This window comes from Lissotriton helveticus, chromosome 1_1 (assembly GCF_964261635.1).
Source record: "Lissotriton helveticus chromosome 1_1, aLisHel1.1, whole genome shotgun sequence".
Classification (NCBI taxonomy): domain Eukaryota; kingdom Metazoa; phylum Chordata; class Amphibia; order Caudata; family Salamandridae; genus Lissotriton; species Lissotriton helveticus.
The window spans coordinates 1044137380-1044163303 of record NC_136057.1 but is presented as its reverse complement, the minus strand read 5'-3'; the positions used below and the strand labels follow the sequence as shown (position 1 = coordinate 1044163303).

The window sequence follows — 25924 nt, the reverse complement described above, 5'->3', positions numbered from 1 at the left end:
GGCTATTACATCACTCACTTCCCTGCGATAATGACCCAGAATTGGACTGATCCCCAGGGTCGATAGATCGCCCCAACAGGCATGATAGAGAGCTGCCCGTTGAACCTTCTGTGGATTTACACCGCATGTGGCTTTGGAAGTCTGCCTGACCACACCCCTTGAAGTGGCGAATGACTACCGCCTGGTCTTACTCTTATAGAAGGCAATTTAAATGAGGTCCTTGATCCTTCAATGGATTCCACTGGCCCTACCTCAGACACCCATCATAACAGAGCCAGGTCTCTACAAAAGTGGGTGAACACTCTGGGTCTCTGTGATATATGGACGATCTGGAACCCCAGACAGCGACAGTAGACGCATACTTCTGCAGCTTTTCATACACATGCTCGCATTGAAATGCTCTTCATGCCCACACCAGATGCTCTCTTAGTGTCTCACGTTCAGATTCTCCAGCGTGGGATTTCTGATCATGCCCCGTAATTACTTCACATTGGTGAGGCTAACGCAGTCCGCCGTCCTATGTGGCACCTCAATGCTTGGAATCTCCAAGACAAAACTTACAGACACGCAGTAGGGTGAAAGGTCATGCGCTGCTTCCAACTTAACACTGGGTTGATGCACACACCAGGTATATTTGGGCAGCGTGCAAGGCAACTGTCTGGGGGACACGCTAAGATTATACTTAGGCAAGACAAAAAAGCAAAATACCAACACGTCAAGCAACTGGAATCCCAAGCCCGTCACCTAGTCGCAACTTTACAACATGCCACACAGGGTGCCGCCAGCCAGCTGCCACTGATTCAGAAGCAGCAAAACCCCCATTTGGCACGCATCAACAGCTCGGGTGTATGGGTGTGGAGGATAAGAATGGGAAGGTACTGTATTAGTTGTTATAACCAAGTAGGGTTATCTCCGACATTACCAATGGAAACTGTTTCACCCATTGTATTTCTGACATTGCTCAGGCTTTTGCAGATTACTACTCGTCGTTTGGCAATTCTGAGGAGTAGCCTTCCTTCACAGGCTGCCCATTTCTCTAGCTTGGCCCTCCACGTAGTGACTCTGGGCGCTACAGGAGATTTCCAGTGTCGCGTGATCTCACGCTTAGCTATAATCAAATCAGCCGAGCCCTAGAACCTGCTAGTGACCCCCAGCTTGAAGTTATGAGGGAACAATCCCAGGAGACAATGTGCAGGGGTGCTTGGAACTGGGCGCTCTATGACCTACCCTATAGTGGCAGCTATTGCTGTCCAGTAATTCTGCAGCTCTGAGCATGCCCAGAACATGTGTAGTATTTCCGCCCCACCTCCCCACATCTCGGGCATTTCGCATCGTCTTTTAGGAAAAATGTATTGATCCGCCCCGGTGTGAGGTATGTCCTGTGCACGATAAAAAAAAGTTAATGAGTTGGAAACGGTCATTTCTTGAGGTCCTAGGAATCACTAGCAGTATAATCTACCATGGTTTACCTTCCAGTGGGACATTTAAATCTGCCCATCTATCTCGTAATCTGGTCAGCAGTTGTGTCTTTGCTCAGGGTTCCGTATAGGCAGGTGAATGCCTTGAATCTACCTCCCCCTGTGGCCATGTAGCAGCAATTTGTGTGTTGTGGGGGCTCAGCTGACCCCAATCTCCAATATGCATGAATCGCCGCTACGATGCCTGCATGGAATATGAAGTGCTCCTGGGGCAGGTCATACCCCTCTCTAAAGTCTTCGAATGGCATGAGCTCCCCACCATTGCACAAATCTCCTAGTCCTGTCACTCCTGCCAACTCCCATTCCTGGAGGCCCACCCAAGCTGCTCCGCGAGGGAGCACCCTTAGTATGGTTATGGGTAAATCGGGTGAATGTGGAAATAGGGTATGCGTCTTCCGGAGAGTTTGTCTCCAACAGCACCTTGCCAGTTGCACAGCACCAGGGTTCCCTGCTGCGGCTCGGTCTATACCCAAGAGCAGTTTCCAGAACTTTTTTAAGCCTGGGGTAAGCGGGTCTACCTCCCGTATCTGGGACTGGAAGTCTCCCACCCATCACGCCACTCACTGTAATTGAGCGGCTAAATAATATCGCTTGAAGTCTGGGGCCGCTAGGCCACCCTCCGTAGTTGGGTGCTGCATCGTTTTCAGTGGGAGGCCAAAGGCTCTATGGCAAGATTGAACAGCAGTGGAGAGAGGGGGCATCCCTGCCCAGTCCCCGCCTGACTGCACAGCTCTCGGATATCGTCTGGCCTGTTCTGATCCTCGCCACTGGTCTTGTGTATGGCAACCTTACCCAGTTAGAAAAGCCCCATTTTATCTGGGACACTGTATAAAAACTCCAATTTCAGACTCTCAAAAGCGTTCTCCATATCTACCGCGAACACCACATCTTCGCCAATTATTTTGTCCCCTCTTGTCATAAGTGCAATGAGTCGTCTGATGTTAAGAGCCGTATTGTATCCCAGAAATAATCCTGCCTGATCTTGGTGTAGGAGGTTAGTCATTAGTGGTTGGAGCCTTGTGGACAGAATTTTACTTAGTACTTTAAAATCCAAATTTAGCATTGATAGTGGTCTATGAGCTTCGCAATCAGAGAGTGGTGGATGGTTTTGCCTGGATTGAGTAGGGGGACTACCAATGTTTCCAAGGCGGAGTTGGGAAGATGATCCAACTCAAGAGCCGCCTCATAACTCAACTAGTTGAGGGCCTAGAAGATAACGGAAACTGAGATTTAGGTACACGGGTTGAAAAAAAGCAAGAAAGACACCTTTGGTCCTTAGCCCTGACTGACTAACAGAAGCCATCTAGATAATCAGTGGAAGATACAAGGCGTAAATTAAACTATCAGAGCTAAACAAAAGTCACTAGTTACTTGTGTTAAACCACAGAGAATGAGATCTATTACCACTATCAATAGAGGATATATTTGCTGATTGGGCTCCCAACTCATTTATGAATGGATCGAAGTTTCTGTCAATTTTCAGCGACATTCCTTCATTATCTAGGATTACTTCAAAAGAAATATCACTAGTAGGTTTAGCATGGTATTGAGTAGGTATTTATAATTTTTTTTAATTTTAAAGACCTTTATTGGTTATAGCACGTGTCGTACACAGCACATGGCCTCCAACCCGGAGGCCGGCCGCTCAAAATGTCAAAGAGAAATAACAAAACGTATCCCGTACAACACAGCCATTAAGCCGACAACCCGGAGGTCCGGCCGCGAAATAGTTCAAGAGTGTGAAACAAAAGCAAAGGGGGGGGGGATCATCTGAAGGAGAAAGTCATCTCACATCCCTAGGAGAACCCTACTGTATCCAGTAGTATGCGTAGTCCCCAAACTCTGCTCCGCAGCGTCAGCCATCCATGTTCCCAAGAAGGTCAGAACACAACCAAGAACTCAAAAGAAACACCTCCCTGCCCCCCCCCACCATGCACATCTATCCCCACTCAGTTCCAAAATGTTCGCCATTACCTACATCTAAATCTAGACTATTCTGCTGCCCTGTAAGTACCATAATGGTCAAAGCTCTCCATCCTACGCCTAGCCGCATGCTGCGGGGAGGTCCTGATCCAACCCCTCGCCCCCTAACAACCGGGTATTGCTCTAAGGTGCTAAACAAGGGCAACCCCATTCCTATCCACCAGCCTCACAAACTCCCGCCCCCCTGAGCCAACATCTAGGACTGCTCCGTAGAGTCAGGAACTATTCCGCTTCAGCAGTTTGCACTCCTCCAAGTGCTCCCCCCTCCTCAACTGTCTCCTCTTCCTCCGCTACGTCTAGCTCCCCGGCCTGTAGGCGCGCCTGGTAGAGACCGCAGAAGTTCTTCGGACGACTGGTTGGTGGCAATAGCTCACTGTAATGCTCCGATTGAGTGCAGCAATACAGCATGTCGTGCGCCCATCTTTTCACCGTGGGCAGAGGCCTTCTTATCCAGCATAACGCTAGCACGCGCCTGGCTATCAGCATTCCCATGTCCGCAAGGCGCCTAACGGCCACCGGCAGAGGCTTGGAGTATCCCATTAGCGCCAACGCCGGATCAGGGGTCAAGTCTGTTCCAAGGATCTTGTTCAATTCTGCGTAGACGCCATTCCAATATTTACTGACCCCCGGGCAAATCCACGCCAGGTGCAAAAAATCCACGACCTGCACGCAGCAACGTTCACATTCCGCCGAGTGCCGGAGGCCATATCTATGCAATTGCTCTGGGGTATAATAAACCCTCTGGAGAAATTTAAAATAAATCAATCTGTGCCTACCATTTAGCGATATTCTCTTCGTTCTCGTGCAGCAGTAGCTCCACATGTCGTCGTCGACAGTGGTCTGCAAGTCCTGTTGCCAGGCGGACCTGGCTTTCATGTACTGGTGCTCCCTATGTGTCATTGCAGTCTTATAAAGCGCTGTCACGAGCTTGCGAGGTGACTCTGCCTTAATTACATAACATACGTAAGTTCTGGAACCTCCGGTGGCTCCGCCAAATCAGGCCCCAACAATTCCAGAAAAGCGCTGCGGACCCTGTGATACTGGAACTTCAGTAACAATGAGCTATGGGCTATGTCCGTCTCCACCTGGTCCCAACTCTTAACTGTGCCATCTAAGAACAAGTCTCCCATCGTGGAGATGGCCAGGCTGTGTAGCGCTTGGATTACGCCGCACTCTGTAAGCGGCGAAAGCCAGAGGGCCCATTTTATTGGCATGACGGGCGAATATGTGAGAGCTCCCCCCTGCACCTGCAGGAGAGAGTGCCAAGCATGATTCATGCCTGTAATAGAGTCCAATAGGCCACTCCTGCGGTACATCGGCCGGCATAACGTGGCCGGCAGGGGCAGTAGGTCTGCAAAAAACCGTTCCATCCGACCATGGGGAATGTGCTCATCCACATATATCCAAGTGTGGAGGTGTGCTGCCTGTGCCACTCTGTAGTACAGTTCGAGATCCGGGGCCGCCAGGCCACCCATGTTGTATGGAAGTGTCAAAAGAGACCACCTTACTCTGGGCTGTTTGCCCGCCCAGGCAAGCTTAATCATTAGCTGTGTCAGAGTCTGAAAGAAAGCTTTCGACAGCACCATCGGAATAGCGCTAAATAGAAAGAGGAATCTTGCGAGAACTACCATTTTCATGATGGCAATGCGCACCATGAGTGAAAGGGGAAGTTTGCACCAAGCGTCAACATCATCTTCCAGCTTACTAGAGGCTACCCCATAATTTTCTCGGAGTAAGGTGTCAGGATCCGTGTGGATCCGGACCCCCAGATACCTTACTGGGTCGCTGGATCACTGCAGAGGGAACTCCATGTCAAATTGTCCTGTTACCGGGGTGAGTGGGAAGGCGACCGATTTCGACCAATTGACCCTCAAACCAGAGAGAGCCCGAAGTGAACAATCTCTCTAAGCATGAAGGACAGGTTGTGCTCTGGGTCGCGGGCATACAATAAAGTGTCATCAGCATATGTCGAGACAACAACCTTGTAAGACGGAAAGCTGACTTCCTCGTGCCCATGGTATTCCCGGAAAGCGCAGGCCAGTGGCTCAACCACCAGGGCATATAGCAGCGGAGAGAGGGGCACCCCTGTCTCGTTCCTCTGCCGATCTGGATAGGGTCAGTGACCAGATCTCCCAGACAAAGTCGCGCTGTCGGCTTATGGTACAGTGACCCTATCATTTGGAGAAACGGCTCGCCCACACCAAACCGCCGCAACACCAGGGTCATGAATGGCCACTCAAGTCAAAGGCCTTTTCCATGTCCAGGAAGACTGCGACTGCCTTCGTGTCCTGCCGAACATGCTGTATGGTGCCCAATACCGTTCGTATATTATACGTCAAGTTTCTGCTGGGGATGAAACCAGCCTGCACTGGCGCAACCATTTCATGGGCCAGGAGGGCGAGGCGAGTTGCCAACACTTTAGCATAGATCTTGGTATCCACGTTCAACAATGAAAGAGGTCTGTATGAGCTGCACTCACTGGGATCCTTCCCTGGCTTGAGTAAGGTAACTATAAGAGCCTCTCTCATCGAAGGCGGCATGGCACCGTCCACACAAATGTCATCAAAAAGCTTCGATAAATGGGGAAGTAATTTATCTTGAAAGGCTTTATAAAAGGAAACAGTCAGCCCATCGTCTCCCGGCGCGCTGCCTGAGCGCATGCTCGCGAGAGCCTCCGTTATTTCGTCCCGTTCTATGGGTAGCATTAGGAATTCACGATGAGTATTGGACAGTTGTGGCAAATCGATGTGATCCAGATAATCAGTCGCCTCATCAGTGAGGTCCCCCCCTCTAGTGGAGTAAAGATCAAGAGTAGTATCTACTAAATTTGTCTGCAATGTCTAGCTCTCCAGTCACCATACGTCCGCAGTTCCGAAATTAGGGACTTCCCCCTATTTCCCTTGAGTAGTCTGGCTAATAAAGAACTCGGCCATTCCCCCTCCCCATATGTGCGTGCAGTGGCATATTTCCCCATATGCTGCACCTCTCGGTCAGCTTCCTCGTGATATTCGGAGATCAGTGTTTTGATTTCCTCGGTCACCGCGTCACAAGGTGAGGCCTGCTGTCTTTGCTCAAGGGTCGCCAGCTGTTTTTCCAGTACCGCTAGCCGCTGTTGGATGGATTTAAGCACGCTAGAGTGCTTTGACATTGCCACTCCACGAATATAGACCTTAAAGGCCTCCCATACAGTGAGGAAACTGTCCACTATTTGCCTCGATGAAGCCATCTATCTCCTCCGCCAGTTCTCCCCTGAACACTGGGTCTAGCAGTGAGTAAGGTGGAAAGCGCCAGGTGAATGGAGGAATCGATTTCTTAGGGGATTCCAGCACCAGTAACAGAGGGGAGTGATCAGACAACGTCCTAGGCAATACTATGCAGGAACTAATTTGGGCCATCATGGAGGAGGAGGCCAACCAATAATCTATTCTGGTATGGATGTTATAAAAAGCAAAATAATGGGTTCATCCCCCTGACGGTGCCTAAATCTCCATACATCTTCCAAATCAAGTGTGGTGATCGCCTGTTGTATCGCCTGCGCCGCAGCAGAGGGCCTGCGCAGTGGGCCTGCAGACCTATCTAGCGCTGGGTCCAGTACTAAATTCAGATCTCCCCCCACAAAAGTCGCGCAGCAGGGTAAGTGCGTGCTACAGCTGTCACTTTGCGAAAAAACTCCGGGGAGTCGTAATTCGGGCCATAAACATGAATTATCAACCGGTCCAGCCCCACCCCGCACAACGGGACACAACAAAACGTCCCTCAGAATCAGAAGTCAAAAGTGTCTGGGTAAGCTTAGATCTAGGGTTGACCCAAGTCAGTAATCCTCTGGCGTGGGATGTAAAGCCCGCAGCAGCTATGTTACTCGCCCAGCCCCTACCAAGCAGCATTCTACTTGTGAGGGGTAGGTTCGTCTCCTGTAGGAGAGCAAGGTCTACACGTTGTCGCTGTAAATAGTTCATCACTTTCCTGAGCTTGAGGTGGTCATTAAGGCGGCGCACATTCCACGTGAGGGCTCGGAGTAAAGCTTGTGGAGCGCTGTTATTCAGCGTAGGCGTGGAAGTCATAAGAGTCGTACAAGTACAGCACGAACATCAGGTAGTCTCCCAATGGCTTAACAGGCGATGTGCATAAACAATAAAACCACAACAAACTCCTCAACCCACCGTCTATCAAAAAACAGTCCTCAAACAGACCCACCCCCCACCCACAGCAGACCTCCCCCCAACCTGGCCCTGCCGACACCGAGTCCAGCCCACCCACCCTCAATCCCTCCCATTAGGTTCGACGACTCAAAAGAGTCATTTGGGAGCATCGTGCACGGGGGCCGAGGTTGCCATGCCATCATCCAGGAACGCTTAAATACACAATATCGCAGCAGCCTCATATGGCTCCCGCCGTGGCTCCACAATCACACCAACCAGCAAGGAACCTGGAGCGGCCCGAGACATTATCAGCTATGAAAAACAGTGCAGAAATCAACATGTCCCCACCATCTAGGGAGGGATGGCACCGTGAAGGTGCTCCCTCATAGAATCACAGAGATCGTAACGATCATAAACACCATTAGCACAGGCAATTCGTAGGGTACGATCAGAATCTTGAGTCCCACCACAGCGCACAGCCCCCACCCCAGTGGGACTGATTGGCCGATATGACACCGTCCGTGGACCAGGTCCGAAGCATAGCCGTCTCAGGAGAATACCCCACCTCCGCCTTACCGCATCTCATGACCAGCTTCAGTAGGGCCACTACTCCTGCTCGTCCAGATGGCTATTCGCTTCAGCCTCAGTGCGCTGCTCCGTGGCGTCCCTGCGATGCTCCTTCGCCCAGTTTTTCAGGGCCTGTTGCAGGGCCTGAGGGTCCGTAAACAAGTGGGAGTGGACTTGTCTGTTAACCCTCAGTTTGGCTGGGTAAAGCATTGCATAATCCAGCCCCTGTTCTCTGAGTTGTTTCTTATAGGGAGCAAAGTGCTTACGGGCCTCCTGTACCCTGGCGGTGAAATCCGGGTATAATGATATTTCTGAGCCCTCGTATTGCAGCGACTTCTTCTCTCGGGCCAGTCGCAGCGCAGTATCCCTGTCCCTGTAGTTGAGCAGTTTTGCGATTACAGGACGAGGCGGCGCACCCGGGCGCGGACGCGGGCCCAGCGAGCGGTGTGCTCTCTCGATGATGAATACCTGGGAGAAAGATTCGTCCCCCAGCAGAGTGACCAACAGCTTCTCAACAAAGCGTTCCATATTGCCCGTCTGCGTTGTCTCTGGAAGGCCCGTTATCCTGAGGTTACACCGACGTGTACATGCCTCCAAGTCCTCAGTTTTGTCCAGCAGCGCTTGCATCATTTTTTCCACGTTCTTATGGTCCGTGCTAAGCTCCATCTGCGACTCTTCCACCTCCGTGAGCCGTCTCTCAGACATGTCCAGCCGCTCTGCATGCTTATCTATCCTCTCCGCCATTCTATCCATCCTGTAAGTCAGGGCATCAATTTTGGAGCCTAAGGCAGTCATACTGGTCTGTAAGCCTTTCTCCATAGCTAGCAGGATCGTCTTTATATCCGTAGTGTCAGCAGCGTCATCGTCTGGATGCATGGCTTCCGTCTCTGCGTCTGCAGCGTCCTGCGACTTAGTCCGCCGCTGACCAAAGGAGAGCTTAGACTGAGTCTCATCACCTTTACCCATCTCGGGGGGAATTCCAAATCGAGCTCCACTACGAGTACTGCTCTGGGCGCTGCTGTTCTCCTGGTCGCCAATGCGCAGGTCGTTCGGGTCCTCAAGCCGTTCACTTTTCTTGGCCCTGGGGTTTACGCAGGCCTCGCCACATTCCGCCACCTTCCAGCGGTTACAGTTCGTAGCAGGTAACCGTGGGTCCGACCGAGGGCCCTACCAAGAACCACCTTCACACCACACCCGGCAATCGCGTCAGCACACTATCGCAGCCCTCAGGTTCTTGTTCTTACGTGGACGTTCACAACTACTCACAGCAGTGGTCGCAACCCACCAGGGTGTGCAGGGGGGCACCTCATCCGGTGTCCGGCCAGGTGCACCGGTCGCAAAGCTGTTCCTCCCGTCTCCTCCTGCAACTGCCGCAGATGCTTCCCTTACAGATCCCTGTGCCCAGAGCAGCGTGCAGTCTCAAGGGCTTCCGCCGCAACACCACAATGTGTTCCCATCACCAGCTGGCCCAGCAGTGCCACCGCAGCACTGGCGTTAGATGGACTATGTCGGCCCACTCGCCTCTAGCCGCAGCTCAATGTCCAGTCCCAGCTTCCAGATGCAGATGGCACTGTTCGCACCTATTGGGCGTAAGATGAGGCAGCCTGCACCCCACACGATCTCCCGCCGTCCGATGGACGCCGAATGCGCCCGGGGTCACCTGCAGGGACAATTCAGCACCACCACTGCTGGGGAGCCCCCACACACAGTCTTCCTTCAGGGCACTCCTTACTTAAATCGACCCTCGGGCTCAAGCTCTAGGCCCCATCCAGTATAGCAAGCGGCCCCTCTCACCGCCGTTCTGGGCCGCATATGTCTACTCCGCCTCACAATGGCCGCCGTCACCTCACGCTCCTCTCTTGCCAGGGAAACGGGCGATTATAGCCCCGTGGGGCAGCGCCCAGAAGTCCAGCCAGTGCGCTAGGACACACCACGGTAGGGTTAGTCTCCGGCTCAGCCCTCGCACGGCCGCCAGCCCGCTCGCTGTAACCCGCTAATCAACCCGCTCCGCTCCCGGGTGGGCGGGGCCAGTTGGCCGCACGTACCAGCACGCCAGTCGGCCTCTTGTTGTACGCTGGGCCGCGGTTTGCGGCCCAGCTCGGCTGGTCCGTGCACACTACTAAGGCAATCGCGGGACGCAGCGACTCCGGGAGAGCCGTCACGGGTGCCTGTTCACTTCACCAGCGCGAGGAGCAGATTGCCAGCTGTCGTGCCTTCAGTTGGTATAGGATTATGAAGGATAATTGTGAACCACCGAGCGGAGCTCAAGGCTTACCCGGCCATCTTAGTTGCCGGCAAGCTTCACCCCCCGGTATTGAGTAGGTATTTATAAAGCGCAAGCTGTGACTCTGAAAAGAGCATCCTGGCGCTATGCGGAAGAAAGTCACGGTAGACAGGAGCAGACCCTATACGAGGGATAGGCAGAGTTCATCGGAAGATCCAAAGATCCAGGTCTTCAGGGCCTTCTTGGACTGTATTTATTTTTAATCAGCCTTAGGTGTTATTGCCATGAGATCCAAGCTTTGGTTCCTAATGCAGCTACAGTTTTTCCTCCCTTGGTTTTATACCTCAAGCAAGGCGGTTTGAGGAAGTGTGCTAACGAGGATCTCAGAGTCCTGGCAAGTGGTGTAAGGGGTGAATCTAGCTGAGAGATACGTTGGGCCTTGATTTAAGGATGCTCTAAAGAGCATTAAGAATATCTTGAATAAGATTCTCTTATGCAAAGGTAGCCAATGCAGGGTTTTAAGAGCTGATGTGGCGGAGGATCTACGTGAGAACTAGGCGAACAGTCGCATGCTGTACCACAAGTAGTCTCTTCAGTACTTGTTTTTTTGCTCCTGCTAATAGGCTATTGGAGTAGTCTAGTCGTGATAAAATAAGTGCTACCGCAACTGTCTCCCTCGCATAGAGAGGAATACAGTGGAAGAATTTTTTTAATGTCTTGATTATGTTAAACATGTCCCTGCCACAGTCAGGGCGTGCGGGCAGAAGGATAGTGAAGTATTGAATTGCACTCCCAGGTTTTTTGCTACCATGACAGAATTTGGGGGGCTGTTGCCTCTTCCAGCCACCACACACTTGGCAAGAAGGGTTTGTCCTTTCTTATCAGGAGGATCTCAGTTTAATCTGTATTGCACCTGAGATGGTGGAGCTTCATCCACTGGATGACCTCCGTTAGGCATAGCTTAAAATTGAGTTTTGCCTTAGTGAAATCTTTGTCCAGGGATAGAATCAATTGTGTGTTGTCGGCATATGATGTTACTTCAATATCGAAAAAAGGATAACAAAGAGATGAGAGGGGCCATGTATATATTGAATAGCAGAGGGCTGAGAGATGAGCCCTGTGGTACTTCTAATGTAATAGGACGTTCAGATGAAAGGAACGTTCCAAGCGCCACTGCTTGTCTACGATTGGTAAAGCAAATATAGTGTTAGAGATGCCACTATTCTTTAGCCGTGCTACAAGGATACCATATGAGATGGTATAAAATGCTGTTGACAGATCGAGTAAAATCAAAACTGCCTTCCATGCCTTTGGTATAAAGAGGGTGACTTGGAAAGGTCATATGCCATAGTTTTTGCAATTAGCTAGGGATGGGCCCTGAAAGATTAAAAATACCTGCATCAGATTCAGGCCATAAGAAAGCTATGTGAAAAGTAGAGGGTGGGCAGAGGTCCAAGACTAAAGTTGGGTGGTGGCAGCCATTGACTACAGACTGTTAATGGCGGAAAGGAGACCTTCCAGATACACAAGGTCTCAGTATCATGGTGTGGAACATAGCAAGGTTTAGAAGGATTGAACAACATATTAAAATTCAATTGAGTGGGCAGATATACAATTGTAGCTTGTCAGGAAACATGAAAAATAAATAGAGTGTTAGTTGAGGACTATATTGCCTACTATAATAATGCTGAAAAGGGCATACTTGTTCATCCAAGGGAGTGCGGAGGGTTATTGACATTAGTTGCTGTCCAGAAGGATAGTAAAAGTTATAGAATATTTAATGAGTTTCCAAATTTTACAACTATAGTGGTTGAGAGAAAGGCTACAACTAAAAGAATTATGTCCTCTGTAGTAAAATGCTGATTATCGTAAATGTGTACTTGACACCCAATAAGGAGCAAGGTCAAAAGGTGACCGAACTAACAAGTTAGGTTGAAGTCATACAGCACAGTTACTCAGCTGTCCAAATATTACTTGCAGGGGTTTTTAATATTAAAATACCACAGTCAGCAAAGGCAGATGGTGAGGTGGTTTAAGCGGATAGAGTTTTGGGCATTCCAACTCAAGTAATGGGTACGTAAAGAGTATTCCATTTGGAAGTGAACTGAGCTTAGCTTGGCGGTTATGAATGGGAGAACTTTCAGTGTTTTCCCCGCCCAAAGTACATTTGATAATGGAATTAGTACCTTACTAATGGATTATGCGATCATATTCGTAGGATACTTTTATTGGGTAATGGATTGATCTCTAGGGGACAAGGAGGATAACAATCATAAATCCTTACAAATAATACTCAACTGCACTTAACTCGGCAGTTTTAGTGTGGTTGGTGATTTGAGGCGGATGGTATGCACCTTCATTGGCACTTTGGATCGTAGACTTTTTTTAAAATAGGATTGAAACTGTTTTGGATACAGATTGTCTTAACTTGGTATTATAGTGCTGTTGCTGTCTAGAAGCTAAGTCCCTGCACCTGGCACTTTTGATTAGTGAGTTTTCAGGAATTCAGAGTGGCAGGAACGAATACTAGAATACATAATAGGCAAATAAGATGCAGTAGAGATATTAATGTATTTTAAAATTGGGTAACACTGCCAAGATAATAGATTGTCTATGCACTTTATTGCTGTATTTGTACTAGCAACCAGAATGTATTTACATGATAGCAGACCATTTTTTGTCTTTTATGGTTATAAATTACTTAAAAATATATATATGTATTTATTAATGGGTGTAAAATGTATTTCAAATTATGTGTGCATTTTATTACGACAAATGTGTTTTGCCAAATCGACAAATATTAAACCTATTAAATTAACTTACTTTAGATTGTGAATTGGTAGTTCAAAAACTCAAAATCCTACCTTTTCTGCTCACAGAATGTTGTCAAGCAGGAACATGCAACAGAAATGGTTTCTTAAATGTGACTGCTACTACTATCTTAATTCCCATAGCAGCAAGTATACCACCAGGATTAATACTGCAGGATAAAGCCTCAAACTAAGGTGATATACACCAAACACTCCAAAGCAAGGAGAAATCAGGCAATCTTTGGAACAAATTTCACAAAGTCATTTTCTGTGGTAGATCAAACTCATCCATGTTCGTGCAACAATGATGTGCAAAGGCGCAGTTTATTCCACAGTGTAGTTAAATCACCCAGATATAGTCACACTACTTTAGTGTGTATGAACCAATATAACTGTAAAGAACAAGCAGAGTTTCTGAGATAGGACCATTGCTATAAACACATCACGGTTCTGTACCTGCATGCACAAATGGGGGGCCCGTTTGCTCTCCTATTGGGTGTTACTGAATTGCTAATTAGGTACAGTGTCCACTGAAACAGTTTCACCATACTCTGGACAAGAACGAGTTGGCTAAACTGCGACAGAACCGTACCTTCATGATGGCTGATCCCGAATTACAGTGGCAAGACAAACCCATAGATGCAGAATCAAGCACTACAATGAGGGACGTTGAAGGGAGGCAAATCAGAAATTCCTTACTTGGACTTCCCCACAGCACTATCTCCGAGACAGATGATCTTGACATTTTCCTCCGCATCGTATTTCTCCTGATCCAGCTCTGGCACACCATGCCCATCGCCTTCCATGATGTTGTTGTGCGAAATGATCTTCTGATCTCCTTTGGCTGCACACACTTCTTCCTAAATTATCATTATTAAGAACATTTTTGGTTGAATCTTCAAAATAAACTGAATGGCCAAATAAAATAATCAGGAGAAGACAAGCCATGGCTTGCTAACAGCATGCACACCCCTTCCATGCCTAGACATTCAACCCCTCACTCACTTCTTCTGTACTCATTTTCACCTTACTTGCTACCTTCATGTGTTGAGGTATTTGCTCTTCATTTCATCCTCTCTATGACCTATGCCTTTTCCCATCATACTCTCTTTTGGACAACACTTCACCTGTCCCATGGCACACCTCTATAGTCATCCTTCTCCCCTTTGTGCCCCACAGCTTCACAAATCATTTCCTCTGTTGTCATCTCTTCTGCTACCTTCCTCTTGTTTGTGGTCTTTTGCTTCCCACTTCATGCATAACAGGTCTGTCTCTAGTGCCCACATAACCTCCTTTATGAGCTCTTGCTTCTCACTTCACCATCCACTTAGGCAAGCTCCACTGCCAGGATTTGTCTTATGCACGTGTTGTGATCCTAGTGCCGCATTTCCCTCCCTGACAATTGCACCCTCAAGTCTGACATTCCCCACTTTTTCTTTATGTACTACCATATATTGCATCGCTTCCCTTTAATGTACCAAGCTTCAATTGTAACTGCTCTAACCTGGTTTCCCTTTTTCCAATCATCGTTTAATAATTGCTTCTACAGCCCTGCACAGTCACAGCAGCATTTATTTATCTTTTGCTTTTCTATTTTGCCATCTTTTGTTCTCTAATCTCTCAACTCTCATGACTGCCAACTACACTTAAGAATTTTATTCACATAATTTCCTAGTCGAAGTACTTTATAAACAAGCATTTACAATGCAACGGTCTCGCCTTTGCAAATGTTAGACCTATTGGCATCGTAAATGACAACATTTTTATTTATGTGTTGGTCTTGAAAACAGATAAATAAATGGCATTGTCATTTACAATGCCAATAGCTTAATCTCTCACAAATGCGAGACCTATTGCATTTGCACCCACACACACACACACACACACCCACACACAGAGCCACACACACAGAGCCACACACACAGAGTCACACACACAGAGTCACACACACACACAGCCACACACACACACACACAGAGACACACACACAGAGCCACACACACAGAGCCACACACACAGAGTCACACACACACACAGTCACACACACACACACACACACACACAGTCACACACACACACACACACACAGTCACACACACACAGAGTCACACACACACAGAGCCACACACACAGCACACACAGAGCCACACACACACAGAGCCACACACACAGCACACACAGAGCCACACATTGCAATTATTAATAAAAATTGACATTTTTTTCAATAAAGCCTTATAAAACAATAAAAAAAACTTAACATGTTTGATTCTTTATTTTTTCCCAATTATTCTAGCATCTAGAAGCAACGTGACAGGTTCATGTCAAAAACGCCCTTCAGCTCTGACGAAAGCGCCGGGAGGCCATTACGGCCGCTGCGGCCCGAGTAGAGATCTTGGAGCGGCGTGGCCGGGAGGGTGGAGATGAGACTGCGGTACGGCAGCTCTTGCAGGCACAGCAATCCTATGCCTCGGTCTTGCATGATGAAGCCAGACAGGCGTGGCTCGCCACGCGTAGCAGGGTTTATCAGTGGGGGGACAAGTCCTGCACAATGCTCCACCGGCTGTGTCAGGCTACCTTCCAGCCTCTCACGCTGCCGGGCCTCACGGCGGAGGATGGCTCGGTGGTGACAGATCCGGCCCGCCTCGCGGCTAGCTTTGCCCATTACTTTGAGACACAATAAGCCCCCCAGGACTCCCTGGCATTGGAGGAGCTTCCCGCGTATCTCGATGACCTGCTGCCACTGGCCGTCTCCGACGCCACTAGAACTGCGCTCGAGGTCCCGCTCACAGCCGAGGAACTCGGGGACGCACTGGGGCAACTCAATACCGGGAAGGCGCCGGGCCCGAGTGGTTACCCATGTGAATTCTACAAAAAGTTCCACCTTCAACTAGGGCCCCAGTACAGACGCGCGCTTGAGGCAGCACGGGCGGTGGGGGAGATGCCGCCGGATTGGCGCCATGCCGAGATCGTGGTATTTCTAAAACCCGGCAGGGCCCCAGACAGGCACGACTCATATCGACCCATTTCGCTGCTGAATGTAGAGGCCAAGGTCTTGGCTAAGGCCTTGGCAAACCGCCTGCTGCCCCATATTACCGCCTTGGTCCACCCTGATCAGGCCGGGTTCATGCCTCGTAGGGCAACCCGCCACAATATCCGACGGGCGCAGGCGGCGATAGATGCCATGGGGGCTCGGGATGAACAGGCAGCGCTTCTATTGGCGGATGTTGACAGGGCCTTTGACTCAGTGAGTTGGGCCTACCTGTTTACGCTCTTGCCCCGTCTAAACCTCGGCCCGGTGTTCCTGTCGTATTTGAAACTACTATACACCAACGTCACGGCCTCAGTCCTGGTGGCCGGAGCCACGTCTGGGCGCTTTCAGATTGGACGAGGTACCCGACAGGGCTGCCCGCTGTCCCCGTACCTGTTTGCCCTGGCGATGGAGCCTTTGGCATCCCGGGTGCGAGCAGATGCCCAGATACGCGGGTTTGAGTGGGGTGGGGACCTGGTGGATAGAATTGCATTATATGCAGACGATATTCTCTTTTTCATTACCGACCTGCAGCGCTCGGGTCCCCGGGTACTGGAGGTCATGCGCATCTTTGGCGAGATCTCCGGCCTTCGGCTCAACCTTCGCAAGTCCACTCTATGGGTGCTGGGTAGCGGAGTTGTGGTAGACCCCTGGGCTGCAGGACTACGAGTTGCGACGGATGGGCTGAAATACCTTGGCGTCTATCTCTCGGAATCACGCACCATAGCGTGGGATCGTGGCGTCCTACCGGTTTGGGAACGGGTCCAAGCCGATGTCAAGACTTGGTCCAGAATGCCCCTCACTATCTTTGGGAGGTCGGCCATCTTCAAAATGGTGGCGCTTCCTCGACTGCTATACCAGCTACAAAACTTCCCCTACCCTATCGGTCTGCAATGGTTTCGCCAAGTCAACTCGACGCTGGGTCGCTTTTTGTGGGCCGGTGGGGCGGCCAGGGTGGCGTTGAAAACGTGCTTCCTGTCCACCTATTGCAGGGGCCTGGCCACCTCTGATCTCCTCTCGTACTACCAGGCTTCCCAACTACTTGTTCTTAATGAGTGGTGGTATGGTGACAGGGGGGATCCGGCGTATGCATTGGAGCGGTCGCTCATGGGCGATCACACGCTGCACACCATTTTATACTCAGCTCGTCTGCGTCGTGCACTGCCGTCGGTTACCAGAGTGGTCTTTGCGGTGTGGAGACAGACCCTCCGTCGCATGGGCTGGTGGGGCAAACTGACGGCTGAGACGCCGCTCTGGCATAATGGCCAGCTCCCGGAGCTCGCGGCCTTGGCAGGCTTTGAGGGCTGGGAGGCGATAGGTATATCGCTACTGGGCCAGGTCATGTCCGGCACTACCCTCAAATCATTTGAGGAACTGCGTACGGAGTTCCAAATGCCTCAGTCTCAGTTTTTCCGTTATTTGCAACTGCGCCATGCCCTCACCCCGAGTATTGCTAACCTGGACTCCCTGCCTGAGTTCAGTCCTGTCGAGGCGAAGGTCTTAATGGGAGACCTGGGAGATAGGAAGGTATCCCGGATATACCAGACACTAGTTATCCATTGCTCCTCTACCCTACACTCTCTTCGGGCTGCTTGGGAGGTGGACGTGGGGCCCCTAGACGAAGACGATTGGAGAGAAGCACTAGAATCCCCTCGTGGGGCCGCCATTGCTATACGGCTCCGGCTCATCCAATTTAAGTACTTGCACCGGGCCTACTACACCCGCGAGCGACTGTGGAGAGCTGGGCTGATTGCGTCCCCAGAATGTCTGCGTTGCGGGATGGTGCCTGGATCCCTGTTGCATACAGTGTGGTTGTGTGGCAGATTGTCTGGCTTTTGGAGAGGCGTATGGGGCTGTCTATCTGAAGTCCTGGGCTGGGACCTTCCCCGCACCCATCGGTTGGGGTTGCTGCATATTATGGAGGGTATTGGCGGGAACGTCTACAAGCGACATTTGCTGCTTTTGGGGCTTGTTGTGGCCAAGCGAGACCTAGCACAGGCGTGGAAGAGTGTGAGGGCCCCTCCCCTGTCGGCGTGGAAGGCGGGCCTGGACTATTTGATGGGCCTTGAGAGGCCGATCTTTGAGGCGAGGGGCTGCCCTCGCAAACACTACAAAATTTGGAAGCGGTGGGCCGAATACCGGGGCCTGTCTCTGGATCCCCCCGTGGAGCGAGAAGAAGACGTCTGATTGAATGGATGTACTAGGCCTGACTCTGTGACACTCATGTAGCACTACACCTATGCCCTTAATCCGCTGCTGTATGTACACGTGCATGGGGGGTGGGGTGGGGGGGAGTTGGGGGGGGGACGGGGGTTGTGGGGTCGGGTGGGTTCGGGGGTTTATTAATGACGAGCTTATTTTCAATGCATACTTGAATATTTGCTACTTAACTGATATACTGTACCTGTAATGTTGGTGGTGACCTCCGATTGGTGTGGTGCCACTCTCTTATTGCCTACTTGCTCAATAAAATTGGTTTTGAAAAAAAAAAAAACGCCCTTCAGCTACCGCCCTACAGAGGTGAGGTGACCTGGATTCATTTACATGCAAATAACAACACAAGGCAAAGGATAATCTACCCCAAAGAGATGGCGCTGAGGGGAAAAAGGGCATTTCTTTCTTTCAGCCGAACTCCGCATCCCACAGCTATCCCCTTTCCAAACCATTCACCACTTGTGAAAACACTGAGGCAAACCAAAGCCAGCTAGGTAAACAAGCCAGGGAACCAAGGCCGGTCCGCACAACTACCAGGTGGAAAAAAAAGTTACGTTCAAATCAAGCCAAAACACCTACCGTGAGCACCATGGCACTGGCTCATGCGGCGATTACCTTCCTATTTTACAAATAAACGCTCCTCTCGGGCAGCTCCGGACAAGCCCCGGGCTGCATTCCTTCCTCTGCGAGGTTGTGACATTTCTCCCCTCCGCCCCCCACCCCTCATGATCGAGCCACCGGGCAGCCTAAGTCGCAGCTACAAGCACCAAGTCCGGGAAAGCGCATTGTGAGGAAATCAGAAGCTGCCTATTTAATTTGCACACTTGCAAGCAATGGAGCGTCAAACATTCGTGCAACTTGGTGTCAAGAATAAGATGCATGTGTTTTTCTAGTTCCCGTGAACATGCGCCTTGTGGCTGGCTGCATTGCATCCACGTTACCCCGGCATGTTCAGATCCCCCTCCCGTCTCAGTCCACCATGAAAGCCACCTACCTTCCCAGACCGGCCGAGAGGAGGGGCCCGAGCGGTGGAGGCAGGTAAGGGCCCACTTGGCCAAGAGCCAACCGTGCATTCGAGCTTTAACGTAGCGCTAAAACGGAGGTGGGAGACTGCACCAAAGACATCGACCAGGGTGGAATCCAGGCACTGGCAGCTGAATTGTGGCAGCTAGGGCGCCACGACGCCCTGGACCTCGGGGCACTACTTTGTGACCCTTTCAAGTTCCCTCCCATGACCTCTGTCCGCAGGGAAGGGCTGAACTGGATTGTCGTGTGTGTCTGACTGCCGTTGCGCTCCGTCTCTCCTCGCCCTTTCTCCTCCCTGCCTCACACGTCCCGCTTTACCTCCACTTCCTCCCACACACACACACACACACATGCTTTTGTCTGTCTTTCTTGCTCTTGCTTTGTCGACCAGCTCCCAGAGTGTCACTTTGTCTCTCAGGGTTGTCGCTGTTTATCGCACCTCTCTCCATATACACCATTGCAGTCTTCCCCCAGTTACCCCTCACCTCGTGCTCTCCCACAGGCCCCCCCCCTCGGCCCCCCTTGCATTACTCCCAGGTTCTGGCAGCGCGCAACTTTCCCATCTGTGTGGTTTTCTCTCTGCCTCTCCCGTTCCCTCTTCCTCAGCCATGTGCTCGTCTCTGCAGCGAGAGCGCCAGCTTTGCACTCACCCCCTCCTCGGGCACATGTGCCGCGGTGCCACATATGTTGGGGGTTACGCGGACAGATTGCGCAAGTTCACCTCAGAGACTTTCGCGGAAATGGTAACTGACATCCCCCCGTCTGTGCCGATCTCTTTCTCTGCCTCTTCTCTGCATACTTCTGTCTGTCTGTTTCTGTGTCGCGTGGTGTTACCATGTGGGCGAGTTCTGACAGCCCACCCAGGCCATGCAGTGTGGCGTTGTCCCTGTTATTTAGTGGGAACAAAACTGGACTCTGGACTCGGTATCCGTTTTCAGGTGGCGTTTTTGGATGCAGGCTGAAGTGTCTTTTACTGGAGAAGGGGGGTTCAGTGGAGCGAATATTGCTTTACTCGTCTACAATGTGAACACAGCACATCAGGGGGGCCATCAGGGGGGATGGCAGGGGGAGCGGGGAGTTAAATACTAAACAAGAGAAAGGGGTCCGAGCAGGAAACCGGGAGAAAGGAGCCGAGGTGGTGAAAACACCACCATGTTTCTCCGAGGCGATGCAGAAATGCCTCGGAGAAACGCAGCCTCATTTTGGGATTAGGGCGTGTTTTTCGTTCTCTCCTCTTCCCATTGGCTGGAAGGTAAAATTCCAGCCAATGGGAAGAGGAGTGAAAGAAAACAGAAAGAAACGAAAAACACCCCCCCGAATCCCAAAAAGACGGGGCTTGAACGGAGTGACGCCCCTCTCCTCCAATGGCTGGCCTCCGTTTAGGAAGCCAGCCAATGGAGAAGAGGGGCGGGTTCAAGCCCCCACACTGTAAACATAAGATCTTCCCCTGCGAGACTGCGCAAGCGCAGCCTACGCAGGTCTCGACCTAAAAATAGGCAGTAGTGCAATTATCAGACAACTGAACAGGTTGGTAAAGCTTTTATTTTATACATTCGTGGAGCACTTAAATATCTGTGGAGGAGTTTGTTTAAAAATAAATTTTCAAGGGCTGACTTACTGTAAAGAAGAAAAAAAAAATCAAGGTTTGAGCAGTTTAAGGAATGTCAATTGTTAAGTTACATCTGAGGAATTGCACTGCTTACACATCTGAAATGAGGAAAGTCTTTTTGTTGTTGTCTTTATTTATATTAGACAGAGAAGATCGTTACAACATGATCATCAATTAGCCAGAACTAACAACATTGCACAGTAATAAAGAGGATGATATGGTACATAGTAGTCTTCTTAGTTTAGTAGGGGGATAGGAGGGGTGGTAGCTGGGCGCAGGGCTAAAGATAGTATTAGTAGGGTTCTGGGTGGGGGGGGCACCAATGAGCGTTCCTGGAGTGGACCCTGGGCCGGTAGGGGTGTCTCTGGCAATGGAGGGGAGTGAAGGTACGGTTCTTTGGTGTCGGTGGAGCTTGAATGACGTGTAAGGAGATGTATCAAGCAGAGGCTATTATTGGGTAGAGGTTGATGGGGATGGGGAAGGGGGACTACTTGGGAGGGAGTGAGGGTGAGGGATGTCGCCACAATGGCCCCCAGTTTGTGATGCTGGGTCTGGCAGACCAGAGGAGCAGGTGATGTCTCCTAGTGGAAAGAGGTGGGGGGGGGCGTTTCTCAGATGGGTAGAGGCTGGGGATTGCAGGAGCGCAGCATAGAGCAAACAAGAAGTACAATTATAACAGCAGTAACAATAACTGCGAACTATACATCATTAGGCAATGCAATTAGTTAAAAAGATGTTCAAAGCTGGGTGAATGATACTCAGCTGTCCGACGTATGCCACTCCTTTTGATTTCGTAGCTGTAGGTCTGAACTTGTCAGGCTCGGGCCGCTATGTAAAGTTCTCTGCGGTCATTCTGTTGTGAGAGTTGTTTTAAGGGGGAAATCTGAGATTTGTCTTTATCCTGGGCCTGTGTGAGCGCAGATACTGCATGGAGGACCTGCGCTTTATCCCCTTGTGTGCGAGCCGGTCTTTCAGTATCCCTGCCTCTATGCCGGGATCTGCTGCTGGTCCATCATCTGCTCGGCTTGGAAGGGGGATGCACTGTGTTGTGAGGCGCCTCATGGATGTATTAGCGGTGTCCATGTCCTACCCCTGATGGCTATCGAGAAAGGGGCAGAGATCTTCTGGGTCATAAAAGACCTTGGAGGTGCCATCCTTGGTGATTCAGGACCAGACAGGCTAAAAAAAAACGTACTTTATGTCCAGTTGGCACATGTGGGGTCAAAGAGAGAGGAAGGCTTTACTGCAGTCATTCGTCTCTCTGGAAAAGTCCGCTGCCATGCGTATTTTGTGGCCGTCATGAAAGCGCGGGCCTTGTGAGCAAGCCACGGAAAGTAGTTGTCGTGCTTGTTCATGATGCAGAAAACAGGCAATAGGCCGGGGGCAAGCCATGGGGTCCTTGCGTTGCAGGCCAATGCGGTGAGCGCGTTGCAATTCTATTGGAGGTACAAAGGTGACACCCGTAAGTTTTGGGAGGGTGTCACTAAGGAAGGCTTTGACATTAGAACCCTCTATCCTTTCCAGGAATCCAAAGAAGCTAATGCTGTCCCTCTTACTGAGGTCTTCCAGGTCAATCAGGTTGCTGCAGAGGAAATAAAGCTCCCGATCTTGGTCCGGTACATTGCCCAGATGGCCTTCCACCACTGTCTGGTCTCTGATCCAGCCCTTCTACACGAGCCTGGAATCCTGCAATGTCCCTCCGTAATTACTTTGTTTCCTCCATCAGGGCATCTATGTTAGCATTCATGCCTTCAAATCGGCGGCCTACTGCCGATATTTCCTGCAGGATACGTTACATGGTGTTGTCTTGTGTGGTGTTCGGTAGGGGTTGGGATGTGACATTTTAAAGGGGGGTAGGCCCCTTTGCTCTAGCAATAACATGTGGCTGTTTAAGAGCTTCTGTCAAGAGGAGCTGTCGTGAGGATTTTCCTGAGGCGTTGCCAGCCGGCATCCATCCGTTTTCGTTCCAGGCTATTTCGCTCCCTGTTAGTACGAATTGGTCTCTGGCACTGGTCTGTGCCTGGGACAATGTCTGCCGCCTTGCTCTCACAGGCTCTTGTCTATAAATCGGCGGTGACGATATCCCCCAGGAGAGTGTGAGGGGTATGGATGGAGGGGAGAGGGCCGCTCATGTTTAATACCAATGGAAAGTCAGCAAGTCCCGAGTTGTTGCAGGGTCTCGGTTCCCAGTCCAAGACACTCAAAAGCAGCACTAGTACCTCTATACGGAATGGGCTGTGCTTGCTGTGACTTCGTCCATGTGGTACAGTCGCAGGCCGTCCGTATCTCTAGTTGAGGTATCTCTTCCTGGGGCGGTGAGTGAGCTGCAACAACAGGTGGTTGGGCTTGCGGTGAGCACATCCTCCTCAGATGTCCCTAGGTCTGCTGCATTGCCCTCCTTGCAAGCAGGCCGTAGGGGTGATTCTGCAGGCATTTATGGCGCCATAGAAGTTCTGGAGCACAGTTGGAAACTTAGTCTTCTGCGGTTGTAGGAGGCGGTGAAGCCAGAGAGCGGTGGTGCTTCAGTTATGCCCCGCAACAATACAGGTCAGACTACAGAAAACCCTGCAGCATCACGTTGTGAGAGGGCAGGAGAAGCTGAGCCGTCGGGTCCTGACACTTGCCAGTTGAAGGGCTATGGGTTACAGGGTAAAGTCCCTCTGCAAGCCTGTTCTCTCCAAAATGTGTGGAGCAAGCGACCTCCAGTTTTCTTAAGGCTGGGTGGGAAGGCAGGAGGACTAGGTGTGAGACGGCCCACATGATTGCTGCTGTCTGTCCAGGTGGGCAATTCGGGGGCTGGAGAGGTGGGAGGAGATTAGCAAGGTTTCAGGACCTCGTCATCCACTATCACCTGCACTTCAGCAGCCGATGTGTCCCCACTCAATGCAGTTGTACAGCAGGTGGGTGGAAAAGGATGTTGTGGGGGGTGAGGATATGGAGCACCCGCCTGCCTCTATTTAGGTTTATGTTGCATACGTTGCAGGGTGGGGCCTCCTCTTATTGTGTCCAGAGTCAACTGGTGTGGGTGGGAGAAGACACTGGTGCATAGGAGGGGGGGGGGGGCCAAGAAGATGCAGATCCCCCACCTACCGACAACCAATGTCATCATCGATCCTGCTTGTGGTTGGATTATCGCCGGTCCAAGGTCACAGCAAGCGACACAGGCAGATCGCATGAGGGTGCCCGTGAGTCCTGTGAGATGGGTCGCATCACAGTCTGTCGTGGAGCAGCAAGGCTCCCGGTCAGGACCAATACACTGATGCCAGAGGTCCTGTACTTGTCAGGGGCATGGCACAGGTTGGAGCGCCGGCAGCTGTTAACCAAGTTCGGCGAGATAAAAAGAGAAGGGAAGGCCTGGGCGGGACCGCTGCAAAAGGGCTGAGGCTGCCTTCTTGCCTCAAGGCCCAGAGGGCATCTGCCCCGCCGCAGACTGTGCGTAGAGGGGCTTGCAGGCACAGAGAGCAGTCAGAACTCCACGATCTGGCCTCAGGGGATGGGAGTGAAATAGTAGGAATGGATTGCGGGTCTCTCGTCCCATAGCCGAAGGCGCTGACTCCGCCCGGGACCAGATTTTAGGCAGAGCTCCAGCATCAAGCAGCCATCTTCGTTCGTGGCCACACCCAGGGCGTAACACAGGCCCCTGCGGTGCGGGGGGCCCTCACCCTACAGGGGGCCTTGTCAGCACCGCACTTCTGCTGGGGAGCTCCAGATTGATTCCGGAGGGGGCCCCTTCACTTACGCTGCAGGGGGGCCCCATCAAGGTTTGTTACGCCACTGGCCACACCACGCCCCGAGGATAGTCTATGACCTTGAATAATTCTTCTCGTCTTTGGTAGGACAAAAAGCATTGCCATAGCAGATGGCAGTATTCCGGAATGTACATGGGCCTTAAAACATTATGAATGAAAATAGGGCCACTGAAATTAATGGTTTTATGATAAAATACATATAAGTACAAAATGTTAGCATTTTGCACAGCCTGTTGGTGTGAGAGACATTGCTTGGATTTCCAAAGTTGATGTATCCATTCAGCAGTTCGGGCTGTAGGTGGGAGCAAAAGAAAAATCCTACAAGAACTACAATGGGAAAAGTCTTCCCCACTTTCCCTTTGTTTTCCATGGACGAAGCTTCAGAAAACTTGGCATGCTGAAGCATAACCGAGTACGCTAGTAAACTACCAAGCTTTTGCAAAACAGTCCACACGGTCAAATGTTATAGGCAAATCAAACAATAGCTTTTGATTTCAAAGTGCGTCAGAACCATCACAACACGGTGCAGTCTCCATTGTGTAATGTATCATTGAAAATAAATGGTATTACACATTACTTTGAAAAAGCATACAATAAAATCACATTTACACATTACTACAAAATAACGATACAATTCCATTTGATTAATGCACTACAGCAAAATAGAACTGAGAAAACACTCCTTACTCTTTCACAGAATACACGTTACATTGACTTGACAGAGCACCACAGCTCCACTAATGATCAGGAGGCCTCTTCATTGTGCTTTTATCACAATGCATTGAATTGATCATTTGTATCCTGATTACGGTTACATAGGTTTGCTTATAACTACTACACATGGGAGGGGCAGAGCTAGCCACCATTCTGTAGGCAGCTGGAGGTGCAAGCTTCTAGTCGGCCAACGAATCCCCAGCCTCTCCTGGGGGCCACACCCAGCGCTGGACGATAACTTGGGCACCCCTGGACAGCAGACACCTTGGTGGGGGCAATGAGCGCAGTAAAGGGCGCCCAGGATATGAAGGGAGCTGAAGAGGCCATGTGCGTATGGCAAGATGGTGGCTCCGTAGTTCAACACAGACCAAGGAACCCGCTGG

General features: G+C 50.6%; 1 protein-coding gene across 1 annotated transcript in view; it reads right to left on the bottom strand.

The window, feature by feature from the left end:
* RABL2B (RAB, member of RAS oncogene family like 2B) overlaps positions 1 to 25924 on the bottom strand; it is a 227364-nt gene that overhangs the window by 168356 nt on the left and 33084 nt on the right. The window contains exon 2 of the mRNA XM_078677914.1: positions 13901 to 14061. Within this exon, the coding sequence (XP_078534040.1) occupies positions 13901 to 14061 (161 nt within the window). The remainder of the gene's footprint in view (positions 1 to 13900; positions 14062 to 25924) is intronic.